Consider the following 22,808-nt stretch of genomic DNA (forward strand, 5'->3'; position numbering starts at 1 on the left):
GAGATACATCAGCATCCACTGATTAAATCACTCAGAAGATGAATAGTAACTCAATTAACAGTGATTTTAGACAAGAGTGGTTTTCCCAAACACAACAGACAACTCTGGGTGCCTGATTTGCAGAAAATGTGCTTATGAATTCTTCAGGAGTATCATGACCTTTTGAAGACTTCCCAAACAGACATTGAAACATTTAAAAACAACTATTTTCTAACATTTACCAAAGCTTTTAGGTAAGAAAAATATGGACTCTATGTTAGTACTAATATTTACAAGCATTGATGCTGTGCTTGTCAGTTTACTGGAAAGAGACACCACCATTCACTGATTTATGCATGACACTTTCAAATCCTCTGACATCTCCTTGTTTTGTTTCAAGGACAGCAATGAGTTGTTGGTTTGGTGTTTCAGCCTAGATATGGAACATGATGGAAAAATCATAATCTTTCTTTCCTTGCTACAAGGACTCCAGATTACCTCTGTTCTTAAACAGACGTAAACAGAAATCATCTTGACTGTGGAAAAAGCACTGGTCTTTGTGTTTAAGAACCTCAGTTTAGAATAACTTTAACCAACACCAGCCAAACTGTTGTGAAATCCTTATAACTAACCTATTATACTTGACGTATTCTTCCTCAGTGCCCACTTGCTTTGCGCCTGTACGCATTAAATGGCTGAACTACAACCTTGTGCAAGGTTAGACAAAATGTGCCATTTCATTCTTGAGGCAGAAAACTTGAGTAACAAATGAAAGAAACAATGTACCATTGTACAGAATGTTCTTTAATCATGCAGGGTATTGCAGCTACATTCATTGCTCTAAATTATGAGTTTCCTGTAGGCATTTTTTCCTGGATAGAGCAAATCAAAATGAAATTAAACTAATTTTAGGTATTAGCTTTAAGTATTTCAAAATGGGACATTTATTATTTCAATCTTTTCTCTGACTCAAGCCCAAAACATTCAATGGATTTTTTAAAGACATTATTATTATACTGTACAAATAAAGGGGATAGTACAGGTATTAGTGGATTGGGTTCCTTAAGGAGTACTCTTAATTATATTCCTGCTATTCCACTGTCAGTGGATACTGGAATAATGAGCAGCTAAAATAAGCTAGCTACTGCTTGATTAGTAAATCTCCATAATAATGTTACACTGTTTTCCATGGGATTTATGTTTATACGAAGACAGGAAGCCTAAGTAAAGAACTAATCTTATGTATTTCTTTCCTCTGTTTTAATTGCTGCTGTCTTACTAAATCCTTTGAGCTTTGCCTATAGTTGAACCGTGAGTCTGTGGACATTTAATGTGTGCTTAAAAGGTTTCTGAAATTCTGGCATTGCTAGTTGCTTTTTAGAACACGTTCTATCAGAATTCCTCTGCTGGGCAGGATGATGTGCTGAGAAATTGGGGTTTACAACAAACATCCATTTAATAACATTGCCCTCTGTTTTCTTGGAGGGTATTTCTGACTGCTCTCATTCTGTCCTAATAAAGTTTTACACTGGTTTGTTAATCACTCATTTACAAATGGTGCCTAAATATCTTTGTTGCTGACTGAAACTGTTAGTGCACACACACAGCCTCAGAATCTTAGTTCACAAAAACTGTGACAAGAAATATGATAACAATAATCAGCATACAAAAGCTAAATTGATTAGCAATAATGATTTCCAGACATGGAGAGATTACCTACTAGCACCATCACCTCATGTCCTACCATCATAGGGCAGCACAGAAATACTCAGCATCTGAGCACCAACTACCTCCCTTAACACTGAAAAACCTTATTTCCTTCACCAGCTGTGCCCTGAACAGAGAAGTCTGAGGCTGCTTGAATTCCTTCATTGTCTTATAACAAACCAGACTTGCAGCATGGTACCCTGCCCATAAATACCATACTGCTTTGAGAAAGAGTGCTATGATTTTATCACCCAGTATTTTCCTAAAAGGAAATAAATACTCTTTGTGGCAGGGATTGCTACATGTTTTTTCATCCTAGACACAGGGATGCAGGATTAGCCCTTTCAGCTATGTCTATTTCTTTTCTCTGACAATACTATGTATCCACATCTTGATACCTGGCTGTGCCCACTCTTCCCACAGTACTTTGCTGTACATCTTACCAGGCCATTTTAGAAAGGACACAGGTTGATGTGTCTGCTATTTCCCATAGTCACATTCCCACAAAGCAGCATATTGTCATATACTGCAAGGCTAGGCAGACATGGTTATGCTAAGGAATAGTCCATAGTCAAGATTTCCCTTGCAGAGTATCTGTGATCTTTTTTAAACCCTATCCCTGAGAATGGACTATCATCTGAAGGGCTTAGATAGGAAGCAAGTCAGATTTTGATCAGGCATGGATAAAGATTCCTATTTAAAAACCACTACAAATTACCTCCCTCCTTGATACACATACAGAACCGTTTTATACAACATGAAACAGCCCCAGTGATAGAAATGGGGTAATATATAATGAATATATCACACTAAAACATGTACTGTGGTCACCAGACACTCTCCTGTGGAAGGGCATTCCCTGCTAAAGCCATTGGTTGGCTTCAGAACAGAAGATGAAAATGTGGCTTCCTGCCTTTCTGGGCATGCCATGACAACTGGCATTACAGTGTGCTGAAAGCAGATGTACCTCAGTCTCACCTCTGTGAACAGGCCTGTATCTCTTACATCTTAGGGCTAGACATCCTCCTAAGTCCTAGCAGTCATTCAGTTTCTTGAAGATATTAACAGCAGCAATTTCCCCTTCTCATTCTCTTGATTAAACAGAGGGAAGGAGGTAGAAAGAAGATGAGAGGCATAAAACTCCAGATGTTGTCAACACCAATATCTGGTTCCACCAGAGAATTTGAACACTGAAGCAATGATGAATTACAGTGGGGTCCCTATGGCAATCCAGATTGCAATTATAATACCATTGAGGAAAAATAAGGGCTAGCATTCATTAAAATGATTAGCAAATGAATTTATGACAATTTCCACTGGTCCTTTCAAAGAACACAAATACATCTGTAAGAAATTAGGATGACACATCAGTGTAACTCATTCATTAGTAAAGTCTGGTATTGCACATTTGTTGCAAAATTTGTTGCAACTGTTACCAGGTTTGGGTTTTGTTTCTTTTTTTAAATTCTATAACTGTACTTTATTGGAACCATAACACAAATATCTCTAGATATTTGTATAGAGGAGTACTAGTTAGTCTGCAGACTATTATGTAGGTGATTTAGTTATCGAGCCAAACTTACTTTGAAGTAGAACCTGAACCTCTTCAGTTTTAAAGCCAGTAGGTATTTAACCATTATGAGAGAGTTACAGTCACCCTGCCTTCTTTTAGGGTTATACAGTGATTGATTTTACATTAACAAGAACCTATTAAAGGATCTCTCTGTGATCTGAGTAAGTGTGGAGGGAGAAATAGATACCAGAAAAGCAAACCCAATAGTAACGTACCAAACAGAGATGGAGTCAGTGCAGTCACTGCTGCCTTCCTGTGAATGTGGAGTCACAGCTTGACCATTCTAAAGGCAGACTGTCAGGACACAACCTAATAAATAGCACAGGTGAGAAGAAACACAAATTAGCAGAATGTATTCATTTTAACTTAGGTAATACAAAGAGTATCCATTAGCCATGTGTAATAAAACATGAGTTTATGCTTCGCTAGTCTACTTAGCAATTGCTTTTACTGAATTGTGCTTCTCAGCTTTGCACATATAGCACTATTAAATATACCTGATAAAAATCTTGCTAATGCAAGAAACCCGAGCTATGTATTCACATGTCTCCGTGCAAATGCACCAAATGCTGACCGAGACAGAAGGCTGCTTTAGTTTGTAGCACAGAGGCATTTGCATGTGTGAGATCCACAAGATGCTGTGAAGAGCATCCCATGTCCATCTCCACTGCCTTGTTTTGGCACCTTGTGAAGCCAAATGGAACAAAATGTTGAAGCAGCCGACTGCAGGCGACTCCACAGCCGACCTTCAAGTCATACTAATAATGGGGAAGCTGTAGCTTCTTTAGCCACTCTGTTAAGACTGTCCATGTACAGCTCCACACAAATATTGGCAGGATTGTGGTCTGATATTCTACATTAGAAATAAATGCTTCTTAAGTAACAAAGCCTGCATCTCAAAAACATGTATTTGATTTGTTTTCTATACAGTGAGGAAAAGGTTGAGAGAAGCAGAAGTTATAAACCCTTAGTGTACACTCAAGAAAACCCAGCATTATAAACTCAGTGTTTCTTGAGCAGGGGGGGAAAAGATGAGAAAATGCAGTATTAATGTAAAACAGCAATACTTCATATTGACTAAAAACCAAAATAACAGCAAAGTTCATCCATAATTTAATGACAAAGTTGCAAGGTTTTTTACTGCACTAGATTAGCATAACTGAACAGATTTCTGTACATTGCTGAGAGCCAACACAAGAACATTTGGAAGATATTCTGTGAAAATGAAGAAAACAATCCGAATGTTTCCCTGTGAACCTTTAGTAATAGCTACAAATATTTGTGTTAACATGTTATTTATTTGGTATTTTTTCTACTGGTTATTAAGTATCATCTTGGGAGATGTGCTGGAAGGAAGGGTGAATAAATAAACCAAGTCACTGATGGGTTGCTGTTTAAGGCAAGGATCCAGCTCTGACCAGGTGTGCTCCGCTCTACAGCAGTAGTTGCTGTTGCTCTTCCACAGCATCAGCAAAGACAGTAGTAACGAGCTCAATAACCCCTTCCTTGCTGTAGGAATTGCACAAGAGGAATCTGTTTCCTCCCCAAGTCATGATCTGCTCTACAGTTTTTAGACACTTGGACCCAGCTTACCCACAAGTGTTCAGAAGATGAAATGACACTCCTTTCCAAAGGATACAGAGAGTCCTAAGTGACCTTCTGAAACCAGGGTTCTGTCCTCTTGTCCTCTCTCATGGGTCTTATCAAACTCCATGTCTGAATCTTGTTTTGGAAGTTGTTGAAACTTGCAGAATCTCATGGGATTTCCAGCTTGTGGGAAGAAGGAAATCCACATCTTCAGCATTCCTTTCCTGTTCATATGTCTTCTTCACGTGTCAGCTGTCAGGCCTGCAGTATCACATCAGTCCTCTCTCACACCTTTCAGGAAGCAAATGGCATTGGCTTGAACAACAGAAACACCTGCAGAAAATACACCATAAGCATACAGAGTGAAAATGTTAAGCCAGTAGTAAGGGTCTGATGATAAACAGGTAATGTCTTCAACCTGACAGCCCATGTGGGATCAGACCCCATGTACCTTCAGTTTTGTATCTCTATTCCCAAATTTGTAGAAGATGGAAGGCAGTAACATGATGATCTTCATAAGGAAATACCTTGATCTTGTTAGCCCATGAGCATGTTTTAGGATCAGCACAAGTGGCAAAGCCACTGAAAGAATATGACATCAGCTCCAAACACCAACAAACCACTGCTTGTGACAAAGCAAGGTAGTCCTTGGTCTACAGGACTAAAACCTAATGCCTTCAAAACCCATTTTGGATAGGAAAAAAACCCCAAACTCATCAACATTATGCATGAGAAGCACAGCAATTAGAGAGAGAGCAAACAGCAAATGAAGTAGTCCTGGACCAGTCCAGTGGGTCTGAACCATCTGAGATTTTTGCCCATGTCATGATCAGTGTTTACTAAGTTCTTATGCCCTAGAACCAGCAGAGATTGACTGTATGGTCACTAGGTTTTTAATGATTCACACATTATCTGCTGCTTTGGAAAAGCCAGTTACTGTATCTAATTTGACAGCCCCATGCAGAGTGCATTCCATAGACACAAAACAAACGTCAGGCCTCGAGACTGAACACACATTTCCCCAGATGCAGAAAAGACACTCACCAGTTGCTCTCTTAGGAGGATGGAAAAAGCTAATGCCTCTAAATTATGTAAACCAGAGACTGAAGGCTTAAGGCCTCAGCATTGCTTTTAACAAGTAAAGCATCAACCACACTACTGCTTTCACATGTGCCTTCTAATTTATTTACCCTTTGAATGATAGGCAGTACAACTATTTTAAGGTCTGCTCCAGAGTGCCTGCAGCTGGCACAGCATGGAGGGAATGATTGGTAGGTGCTCCTTTCTCCACAGGGCTGCCACCCTACCTCCTGAATGGTTATTGGGCTCCTGTAAAGAGACTTAGATTATAGAAGATCTTTTCTGATACAACTGCTATTTAATTTTGCATTGAGAAAGACAGTGAGGGGAGAGCTTTTTCTTTTACTCGTATCTCATTCAGATCTGTGCTCGAAGAGAAGTAGAGGAAGAACATCCAGTGAATTTCAAGTGCTTTCCAGCTCTAGTTCACATCTGTTACTAATGTATCTCTGCATTACTGGGTAGTTTAATGAACAAGAAAGGAAGAGTTGTCTGGTGAATTTGGTCCTGTCATTTCAGAACCTGATCCCTGGTTGTGACACTAGCCTCTTGGAGGGCCTGATGTAATTAAATGGTTCGCTTTCCCATTGGAAAATTGAAATAACAATGCTTTCCGTCATCATAAGCCATGCTAGCATGCAAGGAGGCAGTGTGCTGTGTAAAAGGTTGGTGCTACTGGAAAGTGGTTTGGTAAGGCACCAATCTTACTGTTGCTTTGCTGATAGGCTTGTCAGGAAGGGGAGATACTTGCTGGCTCCGCAAGAGTTACACAGGGTACTACTGCTGAGTAGCACGAAGCAAGTGAGAGGGAGGGAAAGTGAGCGCTTGAGATGTGGAAGTGGAGCAAACTTGGCCGGGCCGGCTAGCCAGGGCTCAGTCCAACTTCAAGCGTGGGAACAGCAGCCGTTGACCCACATAATTAAAGGCTGCGTTACCGTCAAATTACAGGGCTGCGCTCGCTCCCCTCGGAGACCGTGCCTGGCACCGGGTGACGCTGGCAGGGGTCCGCAGCCATGGGTCAGCCCCACCTCGCCCTCCCGTCCCTGTCCCAGCGCAGAGCAGAGCAGCGCTCCAGCGCCGCACCGTGCTGCGGCCGGCAGGGGGCGCCGCAGTGCCGCGCTGCGGCGGCGGGGGGCGCTGCTGGAGCGGGGGGCGGAGGGAGCCGGGCGGCCTCTCCGCATTGTGCGGCCGCGCCGCTGCCGGGAGCGCGTGTGCGCCTGGGGACGGGCAGCGCCTCCGCCGCCGAGCGCAAGGAGGTGAGCAAGGAGGTGAGCATGGTGCTGTGAGCATGGTGCTGAGCGCATGGTGCTGAGCGCAAGGAGGTGAGCATGGTGCTGAGCGTGGTGCGGCGAGGAGCGTGAGTGGGAAGATGCGGTGCTTGGGGCACGGTGTCCCCTGCGCTCGGGGCCGGGCAGTGGAGCGGTGGTGCCCGCAGCAGCGGGGGTGCCCTGCGCCGGGAGGGCACCTGCCGGGGAGCAGAGGCCGCCCGAAGTTACGGGGCGGGCGGTGATGGATGCACATCCACATAGACTTAGTTGTAGAGGGTACCAACCGGCGGGCGGCCGGGAGCGTTCGTGGGAGGGAAACCTCCCATCCACCTACCCCGTTAGTGATACAGCTGCAGCTCCGGACGGACTCTGCTTTCTGACTGCTCGTGCAAAGTGAGCGCGGTCTGGCACTTACTCTTAGGCAAAATCAGGACCATGAAGACATCAGAGGTGAACTGGGACCCTTCTCTATGTAAGATGTCTTTACTCTTTGCAAGTTCGTCAGGTTTTTTTAAGTAGGCAAAAGCTTTAAGCTTTTATCTCAAGAAACACTTGAAATGCATTTTGGTGTAGAGTGGGTAATATTAACAGAGAGAGCTTCCTACGTCACTGTTAGAATTTACGCCTGAAGCAGACAGCAGCAGACCTTCATAGCAGGTTGCATTCACAAGTAGAGTTCTGCCTTGTTTTAAAGGGAGAGTACATTTTTGATGTTGTAGTCAGGGCTGAAGGATCAGCACCATCATCACAGTTGTACGTTTTTCACTCAAGATCTTAAAGCATTCTACAATGACAGGTCTGTTATATATTTTTACTCTCCGAGTTAGAGAAATCAAGGATATGAAATGTCAGATGACTTGCTCAAGGTCATGCAGCAAAGCTGTGAATATAGATAATTCCCATGTGGTCCGTTAAAAGACCAGAAATTCCAGCATCCTTTTTCTAATCCCACACTTTGCCAAATGTTTGTGTATGAGCTGAGGCAGCTTAAACAAGGAGCACTGAAGAACATCTGGGTACAGATTTGTTTAGCAGAATGAGCAAGGTATAAGGGCTTAGAGGTTTTTCTGCAGCTGGGTAACTGAAACCTTTCTGGAGCTGGAAGGCTTGAGGAAAGATCATCTGTCTGTAGGCACTATTAGTGAGTGCTCACGGCTTTTAAAGACATTCGACAAAAGCTAATTCATTGGAGGCAAATACAGTAAATATCAGCAATTGCTGCTGAAAGAGAAAGAGCAAGTAAAGAACCTCATGAGGCAGGTACTTTAGATTGTGAAGTACCTTTTTCAGACTTACAGTGCCAGTGGGAAACAGACAGCAAAGCCTTGAAAGCTGAAGGTGGGTTTTGCATGAGCAGTGCCGAATGTGTCAGTGGTGTTACAGCAACATTTAAAGCGGGCATATAGCATCACTTATCGTGACTGTTTAAAAAGGATGTGTGTGTGAGGGAGAGCCTGGCTCCTTACAGCTCCATCCTCGTGGTGTTCTCCTTCAGGCTCTGCATTGACGTCACAATGACACGGTGAAGCTGAAGACAGGAGCTGGGAACAGTTCTTCTGCCTCACTTTTGGTAATCGAGTGAATTGTCACCGTTCCTTCAGCATGGCTAAGAGCGCAGAAGTGAAGCTGGCAATCTTTGGTCGAGCTGGCGTGGGAAAGTCAGGTATGTTTGTTGTCCGATCTTTTCCTTCTGCTTGTCATCAGGTAACTTTCTGCTCCCTCTGCAGACAAACCCTTTGAACAAAAGGACAGCTAGGATATTATGCTTGTCAGGGAGATCAGGATCAGGCCAGGAATGTCCTCGTCCTTGCTTTCCACAATGTTTTCTTCAGGTTCTTTAGAATAAAAGTACTTCTATTGCTGTAAAAAAATGGGAACAACAAACTTCCCACCCTAACTCAACCCCACTTCTTGTGAAGTTGGTGGCAAGATTCCTCTTCTATATTGGAACAGAATTAGTGATATTTAATTTGTCTCTTCATAGCTTGTGCTAGATGAAGGCATTTATATTATGCTTCCTATCCCCTTAGATCAAATCTTCTGTTAAATATTGGATGTCTTCTGTAATAGTTGTAATTCTGGTTGTTTTCAGTGGGAAATCTTAGACTCAGCAGCTCAAAGAATTTTTATTCTCCATGCTCTCTTGGATTTACATTTTTTACCAGGATACCAAGGAAATACGATGTGTGAAGTTTGCATTTGGAGAGATCGTCTGAGAAATAAACGTAGTCTGGTGAATTCATATGGTAGAAACACAAGGGGGAGGCATAAATGTTAAAAATCCATTTCTACAGATTGCCTTTCCTTTGGTGACATGAGGAGCATAATAGTTGCAAGCTCTCTCAGGTAGCTCAGTGCTGTTGCATTAACTTGGCAACTCCAGGGCCACTCTAACGTGTCCTTGCACCACAAGGGTGAGGAAATAAGGACACGGAGTCTAACCATCCTCCTGTGCCATTTTTTGGAGTTGTATGATGCTATTTGTCTTAGAGAAACCTGCCCAGGACAAGCCAGGAGGTAGGATGTACTGGTAAGAGCATTAGGCTGGACTCTCAGAGATGCTGTCAACCAGCTCTGATTCCCAGAAATAACTTCTGTATTAGAAGTGCCAAGGTTCTGGCTCATAAGCATGTTATAGTTTCATTAACTTCAAAATGGGCTGTTTATGAAAGCACATTTACCCAGAAGGTATTTTACCAGTGAAGTAGCTCTGTTAGCCTTCAGGACAAAAGGTGTATGTGAGGCAGAGGTTCTTGGAGATTATGGCACTTACACAAAGACAATGCAGATGAAATTCTACCTTTTTGAATAAAATACCTGAGGGAATGCTGATAACATACAGGGATAAGTTTAAACTGTTCCTTCTCCCCTGCTTTGCTCACCCCACCCCTCTTCTGTATTTGTATTTCAGCGTTCTATCCGAGTCTTGCCAGTAACTTCAGTGATTCTCCTTTTGGTTTGTCTTACCTTCAGTTGACTGTTTCTGTTGTTGTCCAGTCTTTTGGCTGGATTCAGAATTATGCCAGAGGATGTTGAAGTATTTGCAGGAGAACTGAAACACCAGAAGCGTTCCCTCAACATGATATTCCTCACAATCTGAGACCTTTTCTTTAAAAAATACAAAACCTACCAGTTAAGTGCTCAGTTAAATGCCTCACCGATATAGGGTTAACAAAGAGCCTTTTTTATCTGTAGCATTGTTTCTGTAGATTTCACTACTAGGATTTTATAGTAAAAATGTTTTCATGTAGTCCTAGAACTGTGTGGGAGGTAATTTTTAATGAAAAGCCAGTAAAAGCAGCCTTAGTCCTTCAGTCCTCCTCCCTCTTTTTTCCCCCTTGAGAAGCAAAGAAATATTACATAAAATATGACTAAGGTCCTCTCTTTTTGACTCTGACCACGCATGTGAATCCATGTGGAAATGAAGTGTAAGTGGGCAGCACGAAAAGGTGAATTTAAGGGGGTAGAGAGACTGTAAAGCACTATCAGCTCCCTTGACAGAGCAGCAACTGTGTTTCCCAGAATCTCCAGCTTGCTTATGAATAACCTCTGTTGTACATTCCCATAAAAGGATCCAGTTTCAAAAGCTTGGCCAACTCCAGGGAAATAAGTGTGTGTGTCTGAAGATACCTATCTGCTGTAGTCAATAGCAGCAACAGCAGGAGCTGTGGAAGTGCTGCTACACCTTTGCTAAAAGCAGAGCTGGACACAAGTCTCCAGATAGCTGGGTTTGCCAAACAAGTACCGTGATAGACTAGTGCTGTTAGTGCCTTTTTGCAGTGTGGCTGTGTAATTCCCTACCCCTATGATCAGTACATTGTTGAGACAGGATCCTGTGACCATGGGTTACTAGAGTAGGCTTGGCCAGACAGCTGAAAGATAAGCCAGACTCCAGAAGCAAGAATGCAGGGCAGAGTGCTGCAGCACACTAGATCTATGCAATAAAAAGGAGATTAAAAAAGTGATAAATAAGGCCACTGGAACTGCCAGAAAGTCATACCAAAATATGGTCACTGGCTTGCTTTCTTGGCTCATCTCTATTTGCTGAGGAAGAGCCAGGCTTAGGTTCTTAAGTCTGTAAGTGGCTCCACCAGCTGACAGCATCTGTGAAGTTACAGACACCTACTGTAATGTCCTGGAGAGGCTCCTCTCCCAGTTCCTGTCTGAGACTTTGGATCAGTGAGTCAAAGCAGCTATGAAGAAAGAAGTATTTTGCTTCAGGAGAATTAAAGCTGCTCCTCACACTATGAAAATCAATAGAACTGCTACCGTTCCTGAGGGCTGAGGAACATCCTACTCTCCCTGTTAATGCTAGACATCTGTTTACTGGGGTGCAAGATTCCTTGTTCTGCTAAGTAGTTCCTTCTGACTAATCCAAGACTCTCCCAAACATGAGGTGAGAAGCCAGAACACTGTTCACAAGTCAGAATAGTATTAGCATCTCATAAAAGAATTAAAGCCAGAGAAAACAAAACCTGTCTCCACTTTTTCTGCTTATCAAGTTTGCGTGGTTCAAAGGTTTAAAAAACAGATGGGAGAATAGCAAGTCTGAGTGTCAGCTTTTTATTGTCCTTCCTTACCTTGTCTCTTCCTGCCTGCTGCATAAGGCCAGCAGAATTGTTAATCAACTCACTTGTTCAGTGTTGGTTTTTACTTAATGTAGACCTAAACCTTTCAAATGGAAGAGAAGGAGCAAACCAATTCAGAAAGGGGCACATAAGAGTGCTTAATAAGGCACTTAGTTCAGAATTACTCTAAATCACAGGTCAGCTCATCTGGGCAAGCTCAGTTGGTACAAGCAGCCCAACCTGCTCTTGTACAGTGAACTGGATGCTCCTCCATTCATCCAGATCTTATTGTATAAAAGTTGCATAAGCATTGCTTTAAACTAGCTGAAATAAAGAATCATATGAGGAGCTCTGCTTGAGCCAAGGAGCACTTTGCTGCTGCTTCACTCGGGAAGGAGACACTCTGTGGGTGGGAAAGGACATTGCTAAACCCTGCTATAGATAACAGGGCTGCACCTCCTAATTTGGGTTAGAGTCAAGCAACACTGAAGGGGAGAGTGAGCTTTTAAAGTCTTTTTCTTTATGTCCAAAAGGAGCTTGGAGGGAGTGGAGAAGTTGAAGTGCATTACTTAAATGTTGCTGTTTAAATTGTTCTGCTGAATCCTACAGCGTCATTCCTATGGTAACAAAAATCAGAATTTCCTAAATAGCTCCTTTTAAAAATACAGTAGTAACAATTAATAAAGACTAAAAGACAGTGTTCTTCCATGCCATCACAAGGTACAATACGTGCCCAGAAAGCTAAAGAGGAGTGAAAATGTATGAATCAGAAGGAGGAAAATAAAAGGCATGTACTGGATAGCACTGCATGGCTGATGCTTTTCCAGCTCATAATTCAGTTGACTATGAATGCTCAAAATACCTCTGCTTAGGAGCCTTTCTATTTTGGCCAAAAAAGAGAGAATGTCCAGCTGCAGCATGTGCTATCCAACTTGCCTTTTTGCTGTGTGTGTGCCAGGTTGAATACTCCAAGTTTCTGCACTAGCGTGTATAGTGTGCCCAGCTATGGGCAAATGCAGTTTTCATCTGTCTGGATGGGCCATGCAGCTGCAGCTTTGGTATGTGATGTGGAAGTGTGTGTGGCTTCTAATGGTGTTTGGCGAAAGGGAAAAAGCTTCCACAGGCTCATCTCCAGTAAATAAGTGTCTGCTTCTAGGCAGCTATGCAAATCATTTTCTTATGCAATCAGGTACAAGGGACACAGGGCTGTTGCCACCTTTAGATCCAAGCAATATCTGAGATGTTTGCATTTGAGCAAGAGAGTGATTGATAAATTGGCATCAGTATATATCATCCCGCAACGAGCCTGTCCCATATCAGAAATGAAGATCTCACCAGCTTCAGTCATGTTAGTGTCACAGTTGGGAAAGTCCTGAGTAGATGTAGATTTGTATCTTTTGGCTTATGCTATTTTCCCTGTGTAAGCCAGGATGGGAGAACAAACCTGGGAGAAAGATAACCAGGTATGAAAGCTCCTGCAGAACAAATTCAAGCAACAGCCGAACCACAGATGCGTACAACTAATCTGTTTTGTTTTCTTTATTTGGGAAGTCCATTTCAAAGTGATTTTCTGCTGTGCAAATCCCTGCTTATGTTTTCTCCTGCTAGTTTAATTTCAGGAACTTTTGGGGAGGAAATATGAGTTATTAAGGAGTGATTCGTAACCAGCTCACAGCTTTGCTAGTAAGGCAGGAACAGCTACCACAAAAATGCAACACCCACTATGTTGTCACCTAATATTTCACTAGTAAAGTACTCATTAAACAATCTTACTTTTTGCATCATCTGGCTTTACACTTTTAAATCAGTTACAGGTTCACTGAATGTACTATGCATACGTGCAGAGTAGAAATGTAACATGCTAGCAGAAATATAACAGTAATTAGGACAGCCTAGGTGAGGTTTTGTGATGATTTCTTCACCATGCAAATATGTCCCCCTGGAGCAGGGAATATTTCAAGGAACCTGCTACACTAACATGACCTTTCTACATTCTTGTCCAGTGGGTGACACTGATGCCTATACAGATGGTGAGTCCTGGGTTCATGGATCAGTGAAGTCAGTCAGTTACCTGTGAACATGTGGCCCAAGAGTCCTTGTCATGTTGGCAAGAAGAGGGGCTACTGTTGTAGCGTCCCCAGTATGGCAGTTTTGGTGCCAGGAAGGGTATACATTAACCAAGCACAGGGCTCTTCTGGGATCAGCACTACTTGAAGGCACCCCCTGCATTCTGCTTGGGAAAGCCCTACCATCATTAACACAGAGGTACAAGCTTTTGATCAGCAGCTGTGTGACAACCAGTCTTTCTTGGACTGTTTAAAAACTGCATTTGTCAGTTCTCGTTATGCTAATACTGAAGAGAAGATACACCAAGAACTTGGGCTAGACACACAAGCATTTGTTCTGAGTGACAAGGTGGTCCTCTTGTATCTGTTACCTCCTTCCTTTCTTTTGCTTATTCCATGGTTCACTATAGCCTTGACCTTGGTGTAAAAAGTATTCATATTCATTTGATCTTCCTCCTAGCTAACCATGAAGTAATAAAACGCAGAACTTCTCTAACCAAATGCCAACATTGTTCATTCAAGCATAGCTGCCTTCCCTGTTCCATCTCATTTAACTACATCTGACATCGGCTCTACCTGCAACCCCTCTGAGCAGCTGGTGGCAGCTGTTAGAGCTAATACTAGTCCTGCTGTTCTTTGTTTCTGTTTAGGTTGTGCTAAATATAGCCTGCCATTTGATTACTGGGGAAAGGAATGCTAGGATTCAAGATTTATGTGTGCAGCATAGATTTTTCCCTAGGCCTGCACCCAGCCACCCCTGCAGCTCTTGCCCTGATAAGATAGCCATCCTGCCCACTTCTGTCTCCTGCAGTCATTGCCAAAGACAATCAAACAGCTTCCTGGTGGAGTCCCAGGAATCCTTCACCAGCTGACTGCACAGCTCTGCAGTGTTTTGTTCAGTCTGCTGTTTCCCACTGGGTCATGAAAGTACTGCTGTCTCCCAGGCTGCTGACCCTAATGAGTGCTTTCAGAAATGCTAAGATTCTTATTCTTCCACAAACTTGCTCTTTACCTCCCTGGGATCTGGAGTCCCTGTCTACCCCTTGCCTTACATAGACTTTGTCTTCTTGGCTGTTACCCTTCCCTTTTCCCTTGATAGTTTAGTACATGATCCCTAAAGTTTGTGTATGGTGGAATCACTTCCGATTTGTACTTTGCATGAAGACTTCGTGTTTACAGCTGCCTTCTCAGCCTTTTCAGTTTGTGCTTCCTAATATCTTTGTGCCTCATCTCCAGCTGCTTTGTTACTATTTGCCTATGCTGTCAGTGCATCATTAAAGGCTCAGTGCGTGAGATCCAGCTGAGCTGACCTGACATCAGTGATGTGACAAAGAACAGCCAGTCTGAAGTAGTTTCTACTGTCCTGGAAACCATTCCCTGTCTTGAGCTTTGAGAATGCTCCAACCTTTGGCTGTTCTAGACAGGTTAGAAAGGGAAGCAGTGGATATCTTTACATAGCTACTCCTGGTCACAGAAGTAAATTAATCTATTTTGGCTTCGTAGCAGAGCAGGAGAAACAAGTTGTGACTGTATTTCCCAAGCAGACTTTTTGCATTTATCTTTGTGCCATCCATATGCCTTTTATATTTACAGCACCCAAAAATAAGTGTGTTAGGTATATGAAAGGCTAATACTGCCTTAAAGTAGGAGGATCAACAAAATGCTTTACTTCAGCTGAGCTGTGGCTGCAGGGCTGTCATTAGCTGCTGTTGACTGAAGGTGTTTGCCCTGCTCCCCACATGCCTGGCAGGCACTTCCAGCACTGTGGTGAGGAGGGTGGAAGAGTTGCTGTAAGATAGCAGTGGGTAAGGGAACTGCGTCATCCACATCCACTTGCTGCTTTTCTTCCAAGTCTGTGTTTGCACAGCATTACTAAGATTATTCTATCATACCTGCTTCTGCAGAGGCAGTTACAACTCTGGGAGAAGGCACCACTTGGCTTTCCTCCCCTTTCCACACACAGTTTGCAGAGCTCTGCTATGAGTGCTCCCTGTTGCTACTCTACTGGTTATGGGACTCCCACCTCACCAACTCTCAACCTGGCCTGCTGTTTCAACTAGCATTTCTTTCCATTTGCCTCCATTAAACCAACTTTCCCCCCCTCTTTCTGTTGATTCCTACCTCTTCCCAGAGTCAGCAAAATAACTGAGAAGGGAGGTGCATCTGTTCCTATCACATTCTCATGATTCTGAATGGGAGAAGTACCTCTTATGTGTGTTTCCCACCAGGTAGAACATTGACACTGCTGGAGCTAGTCTCAAGCTGTTAGTTTCTAATGTGTTTGCCATGTAGGTGTTGGGAAATGCCATAAATTATGGTAGTGACGCTGTAGATAACTCATTCTATGCATACAGTACAAAAAGATGAATGGCAAGAGAAGCATGAAGCCCTGGGGAAGGAAGTAGTGGATATATTAAACATATGTGCAGCTTTAAAATGCCATAGAACTTGGCTGGAGTACCTGGCTGCTTTTCCAGAAATGTTACACAGTAGTTTGCACACAGAAAAAATGAGAGAAGAATGTTGAAAACATCATGCCTGGTTCTGAAAGCACATGAAACTCCTGACATACATAGGTTGTTTTGCTGCTGCCACTCGGGTGTTAGCAGAAAGGAAGCTGCAGACAAGCAAGAGCAGAGGCTTGGAGCAGCAATTCGTTACCATATGGGAAGTGTTTAGATAAGTGTCTTGAAAAGCTTTCAAGCTGGAAGGATGCAACTGGAGAGTACACAGGATATGCTCTCCCAGGGAGGGAATTTCATTAGCACTTGAACAGCACATTGGTTTTCCAAAGGGCTGTGGGAACAAGGGCCACCACCATGACCCTCTTCCAAAGCCCGCTGCTGTGACTATCCTCAAGTGGGAAGTATGGAAAATGAGGCAAAGGAAGAAAGAGCCTGATAATCTCAGGTCACCAAGGGAATTGTGACTCAGGCATTGCCAAAGCTGCTTTCCATGATTTCTCCTCGGGGCCAGAGCTGCTGAGAATCAGCCTGCAATAGCTTCCAGTCTGGCAGCAGTCACCCAGTATCTGAGCCCCAATCCCTATAGGCCCTATGGGATCCTTACCACCCTTTATGGCTCATCCGCTGCCATTAATTATTGACAGCCTAATAAGGTACAGAAATAAAATTTATTTCCATTAAAAACATATTTGGCAATCCAAAATTTAACTTTATTTTGACTCACAGGTCCACAAGCATAAAAGCAGCATGTCTTTACCTTCTTTCTCCCCTTTATGCAGCTGTATTTGCCATCTAACAGTGTATCTACAGTATAATCTATTGTAGAATTGCACAACCCTGCGCTACCAGGCTGCTTTTAACAGTGGCTTATCTCTGTGCCTGTTATGGAAAACAAAACTCTGACTCCCTGCAATGGTTGAAGCTGCTTAAACAGAGCTGTCACCATGATCTTTTCTTGACTGACCCAGCAATTGACCTGTGCCCTTGAGGGGCTTTACAAGTGAGAACTTAAAAGTCTGACAGAGCAGGAAACTGCAAGAAAGAATATAGAAGCCAAAGAATCAGAGTGGGCTGTTTATTTCTTCACTGAAATAGGGCTGCAGAATAAATAGAATTGGAGAGTCACCACAGAAGAATGCAGTATTAGACCCATGGGGAGCAGAAAAACACAAACAAACCCCCCCTCAACAGCACACTGCAAAACTTGGGGCATGGGAGTATGAATGCCAAAACAAACACTTTGTGTCTACCAACCTCAGTGGCAGCATCTGAGATACCAACCACTATTGCTTAACCCAACTGGATTCTTGTGGTTACATATGCTGAGGCTGGTTCTGCATCAGGCTGAATTCCAACATCAAATAATACAACAGTGATCTGCATCATGAGTTTGTCCCACAAGTCCATGTTTCTTAGGTCTTTTGCCAGGCAAAGTTTAAGAAGTTTATCTCTAATTAAGAAAACTTGACCTTTATCCACAAAAAAGCATGGTAGTTCACAGGATTGTCAAAGAGGAGTAGAGAGGAATATCAGTGTCATTTATTCATTTAGAAGGGTGTCCTTCAGTGATGTGTGGTCTTACACTCTTTCTGGCAGTGGGTGCCTGCTTACCCCAGCTGAGGATCTGGCCATGTAAAGTGGACTGCCTACCTCCCACTACCCTTCTGTGCACACACAATCACCTTTCCCCTTGCTACAAGGGAGAAGCTGAGGAATTTCCCTTGTTTCCTGACAGCAGTCAACAAATTCATTAAATCAGTAGGATTGAGAGCTCTTGTAACTCATATCCTAGCAAGGACAACTGCAGATATGGCCCTTATATCCACTCCTATTTATGTTTAGCGAGGTGATCCAATGACAAGAATAGGGAGCACAGCAAATTTCCCATTAGAATGCACAGGCCTGAAGGAACAACACCTGCCTCTGGAGTGCTGCAAGCAGAAAGGCTGAAGGGAACAAGAGGCAACTTTAATCCAGGACACAGCTTACTACATTCTAATGATAAAATCCTTCTATACTGTGTCCTGTTGATGATTGTGACTAAAGAAGTAGGCCTAGGCAAAAGGATATGAACATCCAGAGCTAGTGAACAGGTTGCCCATGGATGGAAGACAATCCAAACTGAGCATGAAGAAACCCATGCATTTGAAACCTGTTAAATGAAAAATGTAAATCAAAATTGTTCCCGTTGTCAGTGGAGGAAGGAAGCATTAATGAGCTGTACTGGTAAGACATGAAAAGTAAGTGATGCAAAATGACATGACACAAAACCAACCCAGGCTCATCATTTTGCATGAAAGAGGCACCTGGGCTTTGACTCAGCACCACTATGGTGCAAAATAGTAGAGATTCGCATATTGCCCAGTGAATCTTGAGAGGAGCTGGGGAATCTACACTTTAACAAATACTTGTATGGTTTGTACAGGTCTTATGTATCTGCAGATGTCTGGAGCTCCAAGGAAAAAATCATGTACTATTTCCAGTCTTTCCTGCTTGAAAAGGCAGACACATTGGAGTTTGAACTAAGAATGGAGTTCTGCCTGTTCTGTTTTCCTGGTCCCGCACTACAGAATAAACCACCAAGTTATATAGGAACTGCATTCTCCTACTATATTTTCATGATGAAACCTCAGTAAAGTTACATATTTCCTAAACAGTTGTAGCACCTATGATGATACCAATCTATAAAATCATGGGCAGTTACTGATCTGCATGGTACAATTAAGCATCAGCTCTGGAGCAGGCTAGACTGGTATCCCTTTGAAGATAAGCAAGAGACAGATGATGGAAAATGCAGAATGACCTTAGAGTAGTTTAAGTTTTAGCATCTTACAGGTATGAAAAGTATCATAATTTGTCTGCATGAGGTGTCTAGGTACAGCCTGAACAAAGCTTCAGTATCGTAAGTACTGTTTTCATGTAAGGTGAAACATATGATACTAAACATTAGGTCTATATATAATCTGTATCTTATGCCTCATTTTATAGCATTTCTTTACTTGCCAAATATTTACTGAATTATACACGAGGGTAGTGAAACCCTGGCACAGGTTACCTAAAGAACCTGTGGCTACCCCATCCCTTGCAGTGTTCAAGACCAGGCTGGATGGGGCTTTGAGCAACCTGGTCTAGTGGGAGATGCTCCTGCCCATATCGGGTTGGAACTGGATGAGGTTTAAGGTCCCTTTGAACTCAAACCATTCTGTGATTCTGGGAAGCTCTGAAAATTTAACACCATCAAGTCTGAGAAATTTTGTTGTGCATCGGAGTACTGCAACTATTACTTCCTGTTCTCATTGCTGCAGCATGGACAGCGGCTGGCTTCAGTTGGAAGCTGGGGACTCAACAGAAAAGAATGTCCTTCAAAGACAAGTTAAGATAATACATTGTCACCTTAGATACTACCTCTAGTTTTCACCCAGAGGTAGCCAATATTCATGTCATTCAAAAAGGCAGGGAAAATACGATAACCAACAGCAGGAGTTGGAATAGAGCTTCAGGGAAATGTTCATTATTAAAACACCTCAAAGCTTGATTGTACACTGTCATTTCCTGTTCATTCCCATTAATACTGTTGCACTTTGTAAAGGTTGAAATGCTTTTGTGTTTTATAGTGGATGGAAAAAAAGTTTAGTTTCAAGCATGGGCAGATTGACATCATGTGTACTAAATCACTGTGCAACTCCAGGACTTCTCTGTTCCCTTTAATAGATGACTTTCAAGAAGTCAGGGCTACACACCTGTGACATTCTAAAGGCATATTTCATGTGACATTTCAGAACACACTGAACCTGCTGACTGCAAAAATGCTCTTAGAGCTGAAACTGTTTTGCTCAGGAAAAGGTTTCCAAGGTAGTCACAAACGTAGGATGCTCAGTGTGCCTCCCAGAGTACTAAACCAGGGAGTAGTTTTGCACATGGGTCTCTTGTAAGGCATAATCCAGTTGCACCTCTTCAGTTTCTGAGGAGTCTTAGGCACTTAACATCTTAATGGTGTTGCTCTTGTATTGGGATAACAAAATGAATTTTTTATTCACTTATTTATCTTTGTCTTAATATTGACCTCTAAAGAAGCTTGTCTGCCTGAAGCTTAGAGCACAGAGTGACATTCTCCGGTTCCCTAATGGACTGCAGGCTTTCTGAGGAGCAAGGCCAGTGTCCCAGTAAAGTGGGAAAGAAATCAGTTTGATAAATACAAGCAACCAAAAACCAAGAAACCCCTCACCAGGCTGGAACTCGATGATCTTCAAGGTCCCTTCCAGTCCAAACCATTCTACAATTCTAAGTGATAACACTGCCTTACTGCTGTAGGACTTAAGCCATCTGTATCTCCAGAAGCCAAGTCAAAAGGGTTTCCTCAACTCGTGAATTTGAAAGAGAACACTGTTGCCTAAACATCATCACACAGGCAGTGTACTTGCTACCATACTTAAACAGACAGTGATTAAAATATTAAATCATGGAGAAACAAAATAGCAGCAACGTAAGATGTATGTAGGGACTATCTCTACTCTTGGAGAGTCAGTGCAGGGCTCTTTAGCAATAGTCTCAGCAATGCAGAACTTGTCCAGCTTTAGCAAACTCATGAACCACCTAGGATTTTACTGCTCAGTAGATGATTTCCCCAGCGACAAGCATTTTATGTCCTTTGTTGCAAGGGGATCACAGTAGTGGATGACTGGAGTGACCCTTTCTGACTTGAATAATGTGGTCTTGTTGACCATGAGTACATTAAATTAAGTATTGTTCCCTGGTGCTTAGTTGCCTCCTCCCCCTTCAGCTAAATCACATAGTCAGGATCCTCTCCTCTCTGCCGCTTGAGTTTCCTTGTTCTTAAGTAGAAATTGCATTCTACGTATCTGATTATTCCTAGATGCTGTTTTACCATATGGAGACTCATCTTCATTTCATAAAACAAGTGATTCCCATAATACAGTTAGGAAATACAGTATTTAAGGAAAAAAAATAACTTTCTGTTAAATAAAATAAATACACATAACTTTATGGAACTAAGTTGAAAGCATTAACTGAGTCAATGTTTCAACTGTGCTACAGGGGTGTTAAAGAAAACTTAGAGATTTTATACATTTGAACTCATAAAAATGAATAACAACTTGTACAGCAGTGGCTTATTTGCAAGAATAGGGATTAACAGGAGCATGTGGAATAGCAAAATACAGATGCAATTTCTCTGTAAATCCACATAAAGATCAGAACAAAAATACAGAGCTCTCTGCTGACTCCTGCTAACACTAATATTTATACCTCTGTTCAGGGTGTAAGATTTGAAAACACACTGGCAAAGGAACTAAAAGCTTGCACAGAGGAGATCCTGCAAGTATCAGGGGAGGAAATCCAGAAGCAGAGTTTTAGGAAGAAAAATCTGAATTAACACTGTTGGAAGATGAAAAGCCAAAGTCCCAGAAAGAGGGGCTTTAGTTACAACTCTTCAAAGCTAGGTGGAAATGTCACTGAATTATTTGCAAAGGCAAAGAGCATTAGTTATGGGAAATTGAAGATTATTAGTTAAATTAATTCAAGACTCCACAAAATGCTAGACAAATGCCCTTGTACAAATGTGCCTTGAACAAATGCTGCGGCCCTCACAGATGGAAGGGGGCCGGTATATAGGTAATATTTGATTTCAAACAGTCCCAATTGGAGCTTGTTGATGCTGCTGCTTCTGCACTGTGTTCTCATCTAGAGGTGATAATCTGCTAGGGAGGTCCCAGTTTAAAAGAGTTTCTCCTAATTCAGAGATAGCTCTGGGAGAGGTTTCAAGACATCTACTTGTGGAAGGGTGAGAAGGCAAACTTTGGGGGACTGTTTTGTTGGGGTTTTGTTCTGTCTCTCAAGGAAGAGCACCTCAGCTACTCCAGGCACTTGAACAGAATTGATGGAGGAGAATCTGCAGTGATTTACAGAAAGACTTCCCCCTCTTCTTCTCCCCCCCCAAAATACTGGTTTGGTTCTCTTCTGAGCTGCCATCATTACTTAGTTTTCATAGTAATATTTCCACAATTAAGAAGTATTGACAGACATCCAGAGATCAATCCAAAGGAAACTTATGCATTTATTTCTCTGGGCTTTGGAGGCGATCCATGGAGAGCAGAGTCATAGAATCATAGGTCAGAGATGGAAAGGACCTTAAGATCATCTAGTTTCAATCCCCCTGCTGTGGGCCATGGACCATACCCACTGTCCATTCATGGCACGTCCCAGGGAAGAAAACAAGAGTCTGCAGTGTCCCCACACTCAGTACGAGCAGACTCTCTCAGAAAGTAGTGTAATGAATTGAAAGATAAAATACCATTTAAAAGCATGCATTGTAAAGGCAAACCCATAGATCTAAACCCTGACTTCATGGACAAAAGGCTCCCTTGCGGCTGTAGTTTCAACTGCCACTATTAGCATGTCAGATTTTTCAGTTGCACAAATACAGATTTACCACAACCTACTGGTTTTGTCTCCCAGATACAAGCATACAGCAGAAAGCTTATCACAGGACAGCAAGG

General features: G+C 42.5%; 1 protein-coding gene across 3 annotated transcripts in view; it reads left to right on the forward strand.

The window, feature by feature from the left end:
- The first annotated feature begins 7,099 nt into the window (after positions 1-7,099).
- The window catches only part of RERG (RAS like estrogen regulated growth inhibitor), a 99,410-nt gene continuing 83,701 nt past the window's right edge, over positions 7,100-22,808 (forward strand). The window contains exons 1-2 of one of the 3 annotated variants that reach the window (XM_005148136.3): positions 7,100-7,182; positions 8,690-8,857. In XM_005148136.3, the coding sequence (XP_005148193.1) occupies positions 8,797-8,857 (61 nt within the window). In that variant the 5' untranslated portion in view covers positions 7,100-7,182; positions 8,690-8,796. Of the gene's footprint in view, positions 7,195-7,606; positions 7,667-8,689; positions 8,858-22,808 lie in introns of those variants that run through there. The other 2 variants (XM_031048171.2, XM_031048172.2) reach the window with 2 other exon arrangements.

Source organism: Melopsittacus undulatus, chromosome 5 (genome assembly GCF_012275295.1).
Source record: "Melopsittacus undulatus isolate bMelUnd1 chromosome 5, bMelUnd1.mat.Z, whole genome shotgun sequence".
Taxonomy (NCBI): Eukaryota; Metazoa; Chordata; class Aves; order Psittaciformes; family Psittaculidae; genus Melopsittacus; species Melopsittacus undulatus.